Source organism: Glycine max, chromosome 18, assembly GCF_000004515.6.
Source record: "Glycine max cultivar Williams 82 chromosome 18, Glycine_max_v4.0, whole genome shotgun sequence".
Lineage (NCBI taxonomy): Eukaryota > Viridiplantae > Streptophyta > Magnoliopsida > Fabales > Fabaceae > Glycine > Glycine max.
The window spans coordinates 56,566,988-56,582,544 of NC_038254.2; the positions used below are offsets into that span (position 1 = coordinate 56,566,988).

The 15,557-nt window shown below is 32.4% G+C and overlaps 2 protein-coding genes across 3 annotated transcripts; one reads left to right on the forward strand and one right to left on the reverse strand.

The window, feature by feature from the left end:
- Positions 1-1,658: 1,658 nt before the first annotated feature.
- Positions 1,659-4,708, forward strand: LOC102664172 (inactive leucine-rich repeat receptor-like protein kinase CORYNE). Of its 2 annotated transcripts, none has more exons than XM_006602941.4 (2): positions 1,659-3,383; positions 4,064-4,708. In XM_006602941.4, the coding sequence occupies exons 1-2, from the start codon at positions 2,470-2,472 to the stop codon at positions 4,374-4,376; spliced, it is 1,227 nt and encodes a 408-aa protein (XP_006603004.1). In that variant the 5' UTR covers positions 1,659-2,469; the 3' UTR covers positions 4,377-4,708. The 2 variants fall into 2 exon arrangements, with proteins under 2 accessions (XP_006603004.1, XP_006603005.1); XM_006602942.4 differs by having other exon boundaries at positions 1,671-3,383; positions 4,067-4,708.
- A 2,144-nt stretch (positions 4,709-6,852) lies between these two features.
- LOC100789658 (serine carboxypeptidase-like 45) lies at positions 6,853-10,278 on the reverse strand. The gene is made up of 10 exons (XM_003551756.5): positions 10,032-10,278; positions 9,813-9,914; positions 9,580-9,675; positions 9,050-9,142; positions 8,880-8,959; positions 8,402-8,683; positions 8,158-8,282; positions 7,831-7,923; positions 7,598-7,715; positions 6,853-7,147 (listed from the first exon to the last, which is right to left on the reverse strand). Exons 1-10 carry the CDS (start codon positions 10,276-10,278, stop codon positions 6,998-7,000), a joined length of 1,386 nt encoding a protein of 461 aa, XP_003551804.1. The 3' UTR covers positions 6,853-6,997.
- Positions 10,279-15,557: the final 5,279 nt, after the last annotated feature.

Sequence of the window (15,557 nt, forward strand, 5' to 3'; positions counted from 1 at the left end):
TTGGAGAATTTAAATAAGAGAATTTCTTAAAACTTGAGTTAGATAAGTTGATTTTAATTTGTGGGAGATTCTTTTTTATTATATGTCTTTATTTTTTTCTCAGTATTTTTTTTTTTTGGAAAATTTTACCTAAACTGAAATTAAGCATTGTGGAGAATACTTTCAGGGAAAATGACTCAATGATTTAGCGTGTGATTTAAGCATAAATTTTGGTACAAGAGTTTGATTAACTATTAATTAAATTAATTTAGAAAGGTCAAGGTCATTTTCACACAATTCTATTCCCTTGCTCGAGACCACTTTTCAAGTATAAATTTATGACTAATGGGTCAAAACATACAATGCCTTGTGTAAATAGTTATGAACGATATTAATATTTTTATGAAAATGATAGTTGCACCAAATATGTGAAATTCGCAATCTGAATTATCTGTTGCATTTGGCTTGGTTTCATTTTGTTAGGTTATTATTATTATTTTTTTTTAAAAAGGAACTGACTGTATCCAATTATATGTCTGTTTTTAAAATTTGAAAGAAATAGTTTTAAACCATTTAATATAGCTATAATATATATTTAAGTTAATCTTAGCTATATATTTTGTATTAAAATGTATATTTGCTATAATAATTAACTCTAGTAATTTACCAAATGGATATTATTTGTAAAGGCTTGATTTGGGTTATACTAGTAATTTAAAATCTACGTACTTACTATTTCTGATTTCAAAATGTCTCATGCCACAAATGAACAAAACAATCATGATAATTTATTCATACTATTATTGCTTGCTCATTCACTCACCCCACAGTGCTAGATCCTCGGACTCGAATAAATCATTTATTATGCTTAGATAATTCGATTTATTTTTATTCAATGCAACACTCATTCAATTGCACTACCCTCCTATTCCTATATCACATTAATATGAAGAGTTAATCTTATCCTCTCGATTCATTTTCTTTTTAAATTTAAGGGGTATAATGAGAAATTAATTTTGACTATTAAATTTTAAAAACAATCCAAAAATGTCATAAAGAATTTTTCCTATTCCACGAGAGAACTTGAAAGTTAAAATTTGATTAAAATCTTATTAAAGGCGTTCCTAATCCTAGCAACTTCCACCTATCACAGAGAAAAAAAAAGGAAAAGAAAAGGTAAGATAGAAAGAAAGAAGGAAAAGTAAAAGCATGCAAATATAGAATTATAAATACTAAAAAATATTGTTAAGATATTAGTTAAAAAATTATTAAGATACACAAAATTACATTATACACAATTTTTTATAATCTTTAAAATAAATATTTTTTATTTTATTAATATCCTAAAGATATTAGTTAATTAACATTCATGTATTATTATTTGAAATTGAAACGTAAGTAGTAATTAAAAGCAAATTATTCTATCGAAAAAGAGATAACTTTATTAATGACACACACCAAACATACCAATCGCTAGAGTTGTTAACCACTCACTCATATAGCATATCACAAATTCCCATGCAACCTTAATTCAACGGTCCAGATGCAGTCTGATGAGATCAGACGGTCGAGACGAACTGTACATTCTCCCTCTCACGGATTTCGATGTTTCTCTTTCGGACCAAATGTGGGGCCCACATAGTACTGTGTCCTGAGTGCTGGCTACTCACAAAGGCGGGAACCAGTTTTTGTCGCAGAAGAGGTATGGCTCTTTGTTTGTTGTCATCAGATGAGAGAGAAACAAAACAAAGAGACAATCACTGAATCACTCTCACTCACTCTGCATGCTGTGTGCGTGACTCTGTCATTGTGTTTTGTGTTTTAAGCACTTTGCAGTTTAGTTTCTGAGGAGCGTTTTTTTTTTTTTCTTTCTTATGAGTGTGTGTCTGTTCTTAGTTGCTGTTATTGTTGTTCAAGTTTCGGTTACTACTACTACTACCACATGTCCATGCCCCTTCAATTTCTGTTCAACTTTGTGACTTTTTGTTTGGTTTCTAAGGAAAAAGATTGCAACTTGTTTCTGGGTCTAGTTTGCTTTTGGTTGGGTTTGTTAGTCACCGCTGGCAACTCGGAATAGTGGGTTTTTTTTTGGAGGGTGTTTTTTTTTTCTTCTTTTGGAGGTTCAAATTCTTGTTCTGATTCGTGTGAAGGTGGAAAATTTATGGGTGCTGAGAGGAGGAAAAAGATGGGATTTGGTGGAATAAATGTAAAACTATTCGGCGACAACATGTCTGCTTGCTTTTTTGGGACGGCTTTCTTGTGAAGATTTTGGGTTTAAAAGGTTGAGGAAGATGCTTATGCCTTATGCTTATGCTTGCAACTTTTTTTTTAAAACCCATTTTAGCATCAAGTATAAAAGTTTCTTCTTGGTCTTGTTTCCAAGTGTTTGAGGTGATGGGGGTTTTGAGCATGTGAGTGATTCATGCCTCATTTTGGAGCTTCTGAGATTGGTTTCTGGTTGTGGCTTTGTTTGTTTTGTGTTGTGCTTTCATGTTTAGGAAAAGGCACACCCTTTCTTCTCTTGCAAGGGAATTGTTGGCATTTCAGCCACTTTTTCTTCTCTTCTTGTTCAGCTTGCACCACAACACTATGCAGTGTCAAGGAAGGTTGAGTAAACATGTTTCTTCTGAGCCTCCCTCACCTTCTAGGTCAACACCATCACCACCATCTTCATCAGGATACAAGGATGACCCTAGGAAGATAATTTTGAGCATGGTTTTAGGAGCAGTCACTGGACTAGTTTCTTCTGCTCTCTTTGCACTTGTGGTTCGTTGTGTTGTTCAGTATCTGAACCGCACACCAATCCTCAAGGGACCTGTCATATTCTCCCCCAAAATTGCCCCCATGACACTCCAATCAGCTTTGGCAAAGGAAAACCACTTGCTCGGTTCGAGTCCTAATGGGAAGTACTACAAAACTGTGCTTGACAATGGACTCACTATTGCAGTCAAAAGGCTAACACCCTTTGAGAGTAATTCCCCGGAGGCTAAGAGAAAATCAGTGAAGAGGCAGATACAAACTGAGCTTGAGCTTCTTGCAAGCCTTAGGCATAGGAACTTGATGAGTTTAAGGGCCTATGTTCGTGAGCCTGATGGGTTCTCATTGGTTTATGATTATGTTTCCACTGGGAGTCTTGCTGATGTGTTGAGTAAAGTGAGGGAGAATGAGTTGCCCTTTGGTTGGGAAGTTAGGCTCAGGATTGCTGTTGGTGTGGTGAAGGGTCTTCAGTATCTTCATTTCACTTGTGTGCCTCAGATTCTGCACTACAACTTGAAGCCCACAAATGTGATGTTGGATGCTGAGTTTGAACCTAGATTGGCAGATTATGGGTTGGCTAAACTTCTACCCAATTTGGATGGAGGAAGTTCTCTCTACACTCCTCCTGAATGTTTCCATAATTGCAGGTAAGACAAATTTCAATCATACTCATTCACTAGTGTTTTGAACTTGGTCTGTTTCTGTTCTTTCACTTTTTTACACCAATAGGGTAATTAGGTGGTTGATATTGGGAATTTGTTTGATTCGTTACCTTTTCAAAAGCTCCACACCTCATTGGTTTTTTGCCCCCTTTGTAGTACCCTAATGAAAGACTCTTGTTTTGAAACGAAATTACTATTCTGTAATCTGTATTGTCATTGTATCATTTGCTGATTGAATTTGGTATTATTTAATAAAGACTTTGCTATTTGTTTTTGTAACTACCCATTACTTCCTGATGTCAAGTTTTAGACCTTAGGCAGTTGGCACTAAGTCTGGTCCAAATGAATAATATAGTTTATAGTTCACATGCTGCAAACTACTAAACCTAGATTGGTGAGTGAGACCACAACTAAATTATAATAATAATTGACAAAGGTTTTTTTTCCTAATTTAACTTGGAATACTTCTAGTTTTTCAGTGGTGTATATTTGGATGCATCAATATCAATAGCAATAAGTAATAACAATAAAAGATTGCTTGATTGATGGCATTGCATATATGGGTATGGTATTGCCAATAAGATGTTTATTTTAACTTCATTCCATTCTTGTATATGTGGAGCTTCATGGTATTCAGATTGAATGGTGTTTTTTGGCAATTTCAGCAGGTACACTGACAAAAGTGACATCTTTAGTTTTGGCATGATACTAGGTGTTTTGTTAACTGGTAAGGATCCTACAGATCCATTCTTTGGAGAAGCAGCCAGTGGGGGAAGTTTGGGATGTTGGCTGAGACACTTGCAGCAAGCGGGCGAGGCGCACGAAGCTCTAGATAAGAGCATGTTAGGGGAAGAAGGTGAGGAAGATGAGATGCTAATGGCGGTTAGGATTGCTGCTGCATGCCTCTCTGATATGCCTGCAGATAGGCCTTCTAGTGATGAGCTTGTTCACATGCTAACGCAACTGCACAGTTTTTGAACCAAACCTTGATTCTTCAGTTTCTAGAGATTTTTTTTCCCCTTCTCTTATCCCCTTTTCTGTAATAAGATGATAGGGGTATTTGATTGGTGGCCATGATTCTGGTGTAATTGATTGTTTTCCTTGATCTTGGTTTTCATGGTGTGGTTTCAAATATTCCCTTTTCTTTTGGCTGGTTTTGCAGGTTGTGGTTGGTTTAGATCACACTAGTATATTATGTTTGTAAATGACTAGTCATGTTAACAAGAGTTTTCTTTTCTTGCCCAGTACTATAGCTGTATCCTAGAGGAACATGCCATGAATGCCATTAACATAAAACCGTTTGCTGATAATGTCTTTCTGAGTTCTACTTGCAATGTGAACATATAAAATATCTCTTTTCTCCCCCTGATTTGCTTATCTAAAATAGAAAGCATTTTATGCAAACTAAGCATTTATCAAGAGGTAAGGACACAATTGCGACATAAGAAAAAAAAACATGGAACAACATACATTAACCATAGGAAAGGAAAAAAAAAAAGAGGAAGAAAGAGTTGAACATTCTATCCAAATGAAATAGATAACGGCAAGGGCATGAAAATGGAATATCCATAAATTGGTGGGTTCCAATCAAAGGAAAGAGGGAAAGTCGGCATACACAAGCCATAACTTTTTGTGGTTTCCTTAATTTGGTTTTTCTCATGTGGCACAACTCAATCATTCAGATATTCGGTACTTGCTCCAACAAACGAATAAGAGCCAAAATAGAACAAATAGTTGGTTCTTAATCATGCAAAAAATATGAATGGTTATTGTTGAAGGGGGCAGGATCAATAATGTATCACACAAACTTTTTTTTTATATAAATAATGTATCACACAAACTTTCACCTTAACCTAAACAAGTGATAGTGCATTCACACGGTGCAACAAGTGAAATAGGTAGATGGAATTTTAATATTAATGTTAAAAAGAAGCTATAACTGTAAGAAACTTAAATCTGATATGAATTCAAACAAAAGGTGGCACCAAACGGGAAATATTATTATAAAAAAAAACACTTTAAGTATGTGTGAAAAGCCTTTATCTCAATGTTTTACCATTCCTAAATATGACGTCTATAACTCAAGTTACAATCAAATAATTACAGAGTTGCGCGGGGGAGTAACAATCTGAGTTTTAGCTTAATTTGTCTCAACTAATGATTATGATATTCTTCTCTTTAAAAAGTGGAAATTTCTTCCAATTAACTTCTATCAAAACTTTGTTTTATTTAAATGTATTGGATTCAACTTCTTTTTTTTAGCTAAAAGAAAAAGATAAACACTATAAGAAACGACGATTTAACATACATCACAAAAAACAATAACTGATGAGAGCCCAAACACCAAAAGGAACAACCAAAGTCATACAAGTATCTGAATTTTACATTTGGTTTTTGATAAAAAATTTCTTTTTATTGAGTTTCTAATAAAACAAAAATTTTATATTTGATCCTTCACACTTTTTTAATCCCTAAAAATTAACGAATTTTGTGCTCATTTTCTAATAATTTATGTTATTAATTTTTTTTCAAAGGGATCAATAATAAATGAAAAAAGTTTATTAAGAAACAAATACAAAATTTGCTAATTTGTTAGAAACTAAAAAATAATACAAATGATCAAGAATAAAATTTTTATTTTAAAATTCAAATATTTATTAGGCCATTATTGTTTATTAATTGAAATCTAACGGTCCTTCTCTTTAAATAAAAATTAATTATATGTGGTCCCTTTTAAGTTTTAACATTTTGAACTTTTTAAATTCCTTTAAATTAAATATTCATCTTCAATGTTCCTTAAAATGAAATTTCCTGAAATTGTTCCATTAACCTCTATCAATAATTTATTGGCCTAGTAGTGTACCTTCCATTCAGTGCACCAACTTTTCAAAAGCTAACTAGTGCATTTTGTTAGTCTACTCCATTGTGTTTTAGGAAGATACATTTTGAATTATGGTTAGCCATTACTCCTCATTAGTTTGCATAACAATAACACGGTATCTCATTGGCCTAGGTCCCGCAAGACAGACTATAATCATTCCATATATTTGCTTCTTTTGACCCAAAAAAAGTATAGTTTAGCCAATTGAAAAATGCACTTCTAATTATGGTTAGCTAGTTTGCATAACTATAAGCAGGTGATGCTCATTTTTTTATTAAAAAATAAGGTAATAAGTGTGTATGAAGTTCCATGTTCACTGAGGGATTAAGATTTTTTTTTTTTAAAAAACTACAGTTCTGAAACACTTGTTATCAGTGTAACTTTCTTTTCCCCCTTTTTTACTAGGTGTAACTTTCCAGAATTTACTTGAATAATAAACACAACAAAAACAGAAGATTATTCCATATGTTGCCGATTAACATAATTAAGAGCAGACAGTTACTGCTAGTTACGTAATGCAGCTTTATAAAAAGTAAAAGTAAACAATGCACTGTGACAACCAAAAAAAAAAAAAAACCACAAATTACCTCCCTTCTTACTTGAGAACTTTACAAAATTTTCTACACTTGAAATGGGGCACCATTGATTAACTGTGAAACGAACTTAACTACAATCCAACAATCACATTTTACCGACACCACCAACATATATATGCATTTCAAATCTCTTGTGGTAGAGGTCCTCCTTCTAAGAAGGACTTGAACAGCACAAGTGATCTCTCGGGCTGTGAAAATGGAGCTTCATGGGATGCTCCCCTGATGGTGGCAAATGAAAGGATGTTACCATAAACTTGAGTCCACCCACCCACCTGAGACAAACATGCTACATTTCATAAGTACAACAAAATTTCAATGATTAAACAGTATATGCACTCAGTTTTTATAATGTCATTCAATCACAAATTGTTGTGTATAAGTTGAATTTAATTACTATATACTATTAAAAAAATTTACATGTCAACCAATTTAGAAATCATGATAAAAACATGACTTTTAAGATAGTTATTATCAAACTTAACAAAATTATCATTCATATATGTTAATTTATTATTGGATGAACAATTTTTATATTGTTAGTGCATAATTTCTTTTTTTTAGTAAGTCTGTTGACTTTTACAATAGTTATCCTGAAAACTATAACTACCATGATTTTTTTTTTGGTTGACATTATAAAATTATTTACATTGATGTTAGATAATAAACTCAAATTCAATGTGATCAGTAGTAAACTCAGCTAAACTCAGCAGAACACGGTTCACCTGCTGCTTCTCAAACCACACCCTGTATGGCACAGTGGTGTTCAATCCTAGTTCTTTTGCCAATTTATGTACTAATGTTCTACTTCCAGTCAGTGGGATAACTGAGTCCTGATCACCACTGCAAAACAACAATTATCAATTCATTCTCAAAGGCAATTATACACACTCTAATCGACGCCAAATTCATTTGATCTAGAATAGAATTTTCACTTGATAAGGATGTAAACATGTACCTGTAAACCAATACTGGTATTCCCTCCTTGACTAGCTTCCCCACAACCGTGATTGTTGGTATCTCCAAGTCACGCAGCTCATAATCCAGGACACTGATGGATATATCATAATCATATAGCATAACATTCATGTTAACAAGAGACAAAGCTGTTGGGGAAAGCATTAAGCAAGCTAGAGATGAAATGTTGAAAAAAGGACAAATTCAGTCCAAGACTCGAAATAGCAACACTAAAAGACATTCTCATATGAAGAGAGGCAAGGTAGAACACAAGGTTTAACTCAATTAGTTCCTGAACATGTTAACGAAGGCTAGATAGGAGAATTACTTGCTGCATGCAGACCATCTTTGGACTCCAACAAGATGAGCATGCAAAGCTGACTGCACATCTTTCCTGTTCAGATAATTCACTGTTTCATCTTCCACACATACATCTATGGTTTCTGTGACTTGCTGTTTGACAACAAAAACAAAACCAGAATTTCATGCCCTCAGTACTTTGATTGAAGTTAGATAGAAAATCAAGTGGTTGTGACAGTTGGAATTGAAGAGAAGCTATAGGATAAACTCACCTGGGGATTGAGGACTTTGGTTTGTGAGAACACTGAAGACAAACAAACATCAAGGGTCACATCATATTTGTCGACAAATCTACTTGTTTCCGTACTAACTTGGCTCATAACACTTGAACAGATAGGAGAAACAGCACCATTATAGTATTCCCTCACATATGTTGAATAGTTACAAACAGAAGTGAACATCTTGTACGTTGTATCTGAAATTAATCCATGTGACCAGAAGAACTCAGCTCTCGAATTGAAATCTGTTGCAAATTCTAGAACTGGATTACCAAGCTGCACCAAAGGAAACTAACTAGCTTCAGATGCCTGAATTCCTTAGTCAAATTGCATAACTGATGAATCTTCAGCTGAACTTTTTTGCTTTCTAGTTTTCAAAATCTTAACGGATATCAGAAGAATAAAAGCAAGCTGACACCTGGCAGGAATAAGAAAAGAAGAATAATTGGAAGTTTGTGCTCTAATAACTCACAGCAATGCCTTTTAAATTGAACAACTTCTCCTTTCTGTTGAATCGGAGCATAAGCTCAGCCAGCTGAGGAACATAATGGCCTAATCATAAATTACAAAATACATAAATATATGAATATTTTAACCATAGCTTCTTCATAAATGAAAAACATAAATAGATGGTAGTGTTACCTGCATAGCTTTCTCCTACAATGAACAAACTTCGGTTTCTGTATTCTGGGAACTTCATAAACCAGTTTTGCAAGAACACCAAGTTATCCCCGGCTATAAAGAGAAAGACAAAAGTGTTTCAGAAAACCAAGGCAATCTTTAAAGGAGCATATCTGTTTATTTTGTAAAGAAAAGCAGCACTATTTAGGAAGTGGACAAGGCATAACTGTAAAGTAAAATAGCAGGTTCTGATATAACATTATGTTAATAAGCAAAACTTTGGGCAGAGGGGTCAGGACAGAATTTTGTAAAAGGTAAAGATAACAAACAAGAAAAGCAAAAGGGAGACGGTGAGAACTAATTAAGAAGAAAGAAAGTTGACTCGGATCTTCCTTTAGTAAACTCTTTCTTTAGCCATGTGAAAATGCTTGCACCTAATGGTTCTTTGCCAATTACCATTCAAACCAATAACATTGAAAATTATTTTAAGGGGAGACTAAAAAGTAAAAAGTTGGTAATGTCAAATAGAGGTGTGAACATTAAAAACTTGCCTGTAATTTTATCATTCACACCCTCGTAAGAGGAAGTATCAGTTGAGTAAGAGAATCCAACTCCAATTGGCGTTTCCAAATACAGCATATTCGCTTCTGCAACTCATATGTGCACAATGCTAATCAGCATATCATATTCTCAAAGTTATGCTAAAACTGAAACCACCCCATTAATGGAAAACAATAGATATGCGTAGACAAAAATTTGTTCAAGAAGATAGATAGGTAAGTACCTTTGTTCCAGCTGAATTGGTTTCTAACCAAGCCCTCTCCTTTGGGTCTAAATGGTCCATTCTCTGAAAATGCACCAACTCCAAGAGAAGAACAACCGGGCCCTTCAAAAGAACAAGACACAACACAAAGCATAAGTCACCAAACTTTCAAATTCTTATCTGATTGAGAACTTTTTTATTTACAGGTGTGAAAAGAAACAAGAAGTGACTGAGGAGCACCTCCATTGAGCCAAAGAACAAGGGGTTTGGAAAGTGCATCTTTTTCAGCTTCAGCAAAGTAGAAGAAGAGTGCACGCTGGTTTTTGTCATCAACGGTTACATAACCTGAAAACTGATGAAACTGAACATGGGGTTGACCCGGTAAGCGAGTGATCCTATGGTGAGAGGGTGAAGGGTGCACAATGCCAAGCTGAAGGAGTAGGAGTGCTACACACAATGCAATGGAACTCCAAAGTAGAGAACACATGATTTGGTTTGGTTTCTGCTTCCCTTCTTTCACTTTCAGTTGCAGAACACAAAAAAGCTTGCAGCAAGTTGTTGTTGTTGTGTGTGCCTCTATTGTGTATATAAAAAGTAGGAACGTTTTTGCTTTTTGTCAATATTATTATTATTATTTGGAGTTTTGGTGTGTTTTGAAATTTGGGGTTGGAAAATGGCGAAGGAGTGAAAGTACAGTGAACTGTGGAGTGAAGTGAAGTGATGAGTGAAATGTGGTGATTTAGATCACTGTGCAAATGCACATGTGTGTGTGACAATTTGAGTTGTTTTATTATTGTCATTCATTCACTTTTTCCCCCATTCTCACTTTTTTATTTTTTCAAACACCCATTCTTCTTCAAAATTTATTTGGATAATAATTAAATGAATGCATGTTATGGATCTTATCATTGTTCTCCACAGTTATCTGCTAGAATTATTTTTTTTCAGTTTATCCGCTAGAACTTTTTTTAAGTAAATGTGTTATGTTTGATAGAGATGACAATAATAGAGAAAATAAAAATATTTATATTAAAGTAGAATTAAAATATACCATAGAAGGTGTAAGATCTAAATGTAATTCATATTATTTTTCTTTTATTCTCCTTTTGATCTTCCCTATTTTTTTCCAACCAAACAAAACATTACTTTATATTTATACTACACGACGGATAAGACTAAAGATAAGTATTTTCAAATCTTTATGATTAACCTAAAAAAATTGAAAGAGAATTTTAAGAAAATAGTCTTTTTTCGAAATAGGTTAATTTTAACAAATAATTATTTTTAAAAACTGTAAATAAAAATCTTTAATTTTGAAACAAGTTAATTCAATTAAATAAATCGATTGAAATGTGCTTATAAATCATGCGTCCCATCAATATCTGACTAGTTAAAGGAGTTTGGCAAATCAAATGGAGATTAAATTGGTTAGCTTTACATATGGTGAAATACATTTAAATATAAAATTGTAAATTAAAACTAATTTGAACACTTAAGTATATGTATTTTTAATGAAATATAATTCATATAAAATCCAACTAATATATGTTAAATAAATCTGTGGGAACATCTTAAAAACTAATCATGGATAAAAATCATTCAATAGTATTAAAATATATTTGTAACAGCCATTATCATTATATATATGTTAATTCCTATGATACATAGTAAATACAACCAACTCTCTGATTTTGAGACAAACACGTGAGTGGTGAATAGCAAGTGGAGCGTAGAAAAGTAACAAAACCAAATAGAATAAAAGTGACACTTTGTTGTAGGAATCTCCAATTTGGAGGGAGAAAAGAAGTGAGACACGGTATAGTACAGTATGTATATGAAGCCAAGAGACAGATTGAAGTGAAATGAGAAGAGAATAATGGGTGCAAAAATGTGCCTGCATTTGCATATGAATATGAATCTGATATATGATATGTATCGATCTGGTAGCAGATTGAGTGAGGTTTGCTTTTGTTTGACCTGTCTGTCAAATAAACAGGACTACCAACCGTGAATGAAGAGTCATGTTTGCAGTTGAATTATGCATTCATGCATGGGACCTCCCTACCACCACCATTAAAGCTAAAGCCAATATTTGCATAGTTACTATCAATGTTATTAAAATCGAACCTAAACTGGTTGGTTCAATGACCAATTCGATTTTTAAAGCATTGATTATTATCACACCATTCTTTTTACATTGTTTTATATTATATTTCTCCAAAACACTAATGGATGTAGGGATGGAAATAATTCAGGTCTTGGGACTTATGCTTTAAAATTTTGGTAAGTTTGTATTCAACCTAGCTAGTGTTTGCACTCAACCTCATCGTTTAGTGCTCAATCAAAAAAATTTCTCCATAAAATAATCATTGAAATTCATAAAATGAGGATGTTTATGTATAAACTTACAATCAATTTAAAATTCCTAAACAAACTAATTTGCTATCAGATTTAAATGAAATTTAAATTAACTAACTAAACAAACATAGAAGATAAAATATGCAACAATAATAAAATCACCATCTAAAATTTGTATAATAGACTTCATTCTGTGTTATTGATCGTGCTGTTGAACTCCATTTTCTTGATATTTATCTTTTTCTTTAACTTAGAATTTAGCAAACATTTTTAGTAAAGCAAAGTTAAAAGAAAAATGAGATTCATGATGTACGTACTAACAAAAGGAGTGAGAATATATAAAACAATTGGTGTAAAATTTTAATTTTTTTTCCTAACTAGGTTAATTACTCTTTGAAAAAGTTATGAATGAAGATTCTTTGGAATCCTTTAAGGTAAAATCTAAATCATTATATATCTAGTTAACTGAATAACAGACAACGCAGGAATAAATCTTACGCAAGTCTTTTATGGACAGACTATTAAAAGAGAAAGCAAAAGACCAAGAAAAATAATTCTTAAACTCTAATTATTACATTTTAAGTAATTAAGATAATGCCAAATGTAAAATCAAAATTTTAAGATTTAAATTATTAAACTCTAAAAGCAATTAAGAAATGGATCATATGGTTGGGAAATGTGAAGGAAGGTGAAACCAAGAGTAAAGCTCCTTTAGTATTGAAATGGCTGCAATTCACATTTTCGCAGCTTCGAATCTTCGATGTTCTCACGAATCTCGCCTATCCTATTTATTTATTTATTTAATGTACTTTCTAATTAAGAAGATAAATTATATATTCATTATAACTATATACTTTAATTCTACGATTTAACTATTAATATATTATGTCATTAAATTAGATTGATTCAATATTGTCTTATATATGTTATCATCATATCTTAATTGAGTCAAATTTAAGTTGAAAATTTAACAATAATAATGCATGAGTTACTCTTTATTTTAAATATTTTATTAATATTTTTTAATTTTTTTTATCTCTTTTTTAATTATACTATAAATCTTATTATATTTTTATTTTTTTCTTCCTCTATGTAGATGTAGGATATCACATGAGTCTCTATCAAACATTTTTCAAAAATTCTCAAAATTTAATTTTGAGACAAGGTGAATCCGTTTCCATTTGTGTCACAAACTCCCTTGATTTCCATGCATGTGTTGTATAGGAAGAAGAAGAAGAAAAGATGTCATGAGGGTCAGGGATACCACGTTCCTTCGCCTGCAACAATCTGTACTGGGAACTAATTCAATAGGTGGAGCTTTAGCCACAAGTTTTTTGTCCAAATTTCAGTTTGGAAATTCTTGTGCTTGGTTTTTTGAACCACTATTAAAATGTCTTATTACCTCTAATGCAAATTATTAATTGTATAGAGCTAACTCTGCGTATTTCTATTTGTAATTGTTTTGGTTCATTCTCAACCATAAAGTTTATTTATTTTTTTGAAAAATGACTCCTCATTACTATTTTTGGTGATGTACAAAACTATTCAACTCTAATGATAAAATTACTCATTTCATGTAAATCACTTCATGATTGCTACATATGAATCATATGATGGATAGTCGACCCCTCGTGTCACTAGCAAGCAAGACAATCCTTTCCATTCTTTGGATAAAATAATTTCAAGGAATATCTAAATCATTACCTTTATACCAACAAGTCGATAGTAATTAAGACTAGTATTAAATATATTCTTTTTAATTAAGGTTTTGAGTTTGAATTTTATAAATAAAAAAATATAATTGAAAAAAAATAATTTTAGTAAAAATGATTAATTAGATTTTTGAATACACATTAATTATAAATAAAATTAATGAATATTTTATACCAATAAGATAATTAAAAAAAAATAATGACCTTTACACCACAGCGTGAAGCAACACAAGCACCTCAGTCGCATGGTCCCATTTTTTTCTTTTAAGTTATTTAATTTAGTAGCAATTATAAGAAGAAGGAAGATGATGGGATAAAGGGGAGAGAAGAGTAATTCAATGGTACAATACAAGATGAATCCATATCTAAAACCAATTCATAATTTCAATAAGCTAAAATACTAAGCATGTTTCATGGGTAGTATATATATGTTCTTCTAATAAAATATTATTACTTCTAATTTATTATACCTAATTATATGCTTCCCAAGGTAATTAAAAACTGTGGCACTCATGGGGGAGTAAATAAGAACAGAAGTTTTGTAAAAAGGTACAAAAATGATAACAGAAAAAATAAAAAGAAAGAAAAAAGGAAGATTGGAAATTGCACCTTCTTGCTTTCTTTCTGAGGCATGCAGGTGATGATGTAGTAGAGAATAGAATATGGAGGTCACATTTGTTGGTTATGATTACCACTTGACCGTGTTGGGTTAAAGCTTCTCCCTACTTGTTTGTCAAGACAAGCTTGTCTTCTTTCTTTCTTTTTAACCAACCACTGCTAAATCTACCATTTATGAAATCATAAGGCCATGTTTCCATGGCTCTGAAAAGCATTTTTACCTATTTATTTCCCTCCTCAAAGTTCTTCAACCTCAATGCCCGATTGTTCTTTTTACCTTTCTGCTCTTGGCCCATTTAAACCAACTTCTGGAAGAACTTTTTCACAGCAAGACCAAGATTTTAGAGCAAAAGCCAAATATGAGATGAGCTTTTATCACATTTCTTGAAATATTGTTTTATTATTGACTAAAAAGTTATTAGCAATTGTAAAATATAAGTTTTACTTAATTATGTAATAAATTATATATACTTACATGTTTATGACTTCTTATAACGTGTTTGATTAGAAAAAAAGAATGGGTTGAAAAAGATTAACTGTAAAATATGTCACTGATTAACACTGCTCGACCATAATCGCTTATCATCATTTCAGTGCAATAATTGCGGTGGAGCACAAAGATGGAACCATAAACATGCATCCACGTTGAGGAAATCATCTTGGCCTTTCGTAATCCTTGCTTCTGAAATGATGATGATTATCCGTGGTTAATAATCATGTGTTAAAGGGATAATAGAAGTATAGAACAATACTAAACAAATTTTTATAAACAATTTAGTTTAATATATAGTATTAAATATTAGTATTGAAATACATTATCAAAGCACAGGCTGTATATAGGACCATGTGACCGATAAAAATAAAAATAAAAAAGTAATTGTGTTGGATAAGACAGGGAAGGAAGAGAATGAGGTCAAAATCACCTTTAGAATGAATGGGTGTGGCGTGTTTCTCTTTCTCTTCTTTAACAGTGTGCAGCTTTCTACCCTACTAAAGGAAACGAAGGCTTTTTCCTTTGTCACAACAAGAAGGGTATGGTCTCACTGATCTGTGGCAGAGACCACTATATAAATATACA

Bases quoted from the DNA above. Each gene is read 5' to 3' on its own strand.
- LOC100789658 (XM_003551756.5), bottom strand. From the start codon at position 10,278: ATGTGTTCTCTACTTTGGAGTTCCATTGCATTGTGTGTAGCACTCCTA. The intron at 9,143-9,579 runs GCAAGTTTTTAA...TTCTCTTTATAG, and splicing joins TGTGAATGATAAAATTACAG to CCGGGGATAACTTGGTGTTC. The intron at 7,924-8,157 runs GTAATTCTCCTA...TATATCCATCAG, and splicing joins AGATGGTCTGCATGCAGCAA to TGTCCTGGATTATGAGCTGC.
- LOC102664172 (XM_006602941.4), top strand. From the start codon at position 2,470: ATGTTTAGGAAAAGGCACACCCTTTCTTCTCTTGCAAGGGAATTGTTG. The intron at 3,384-4,063 runs GTAAGACAAATT...TGGCAATTTCAG, and splicing joins GAATGTTTCCATAATTGCAG to CAGGTACACTGACAAAAGTG.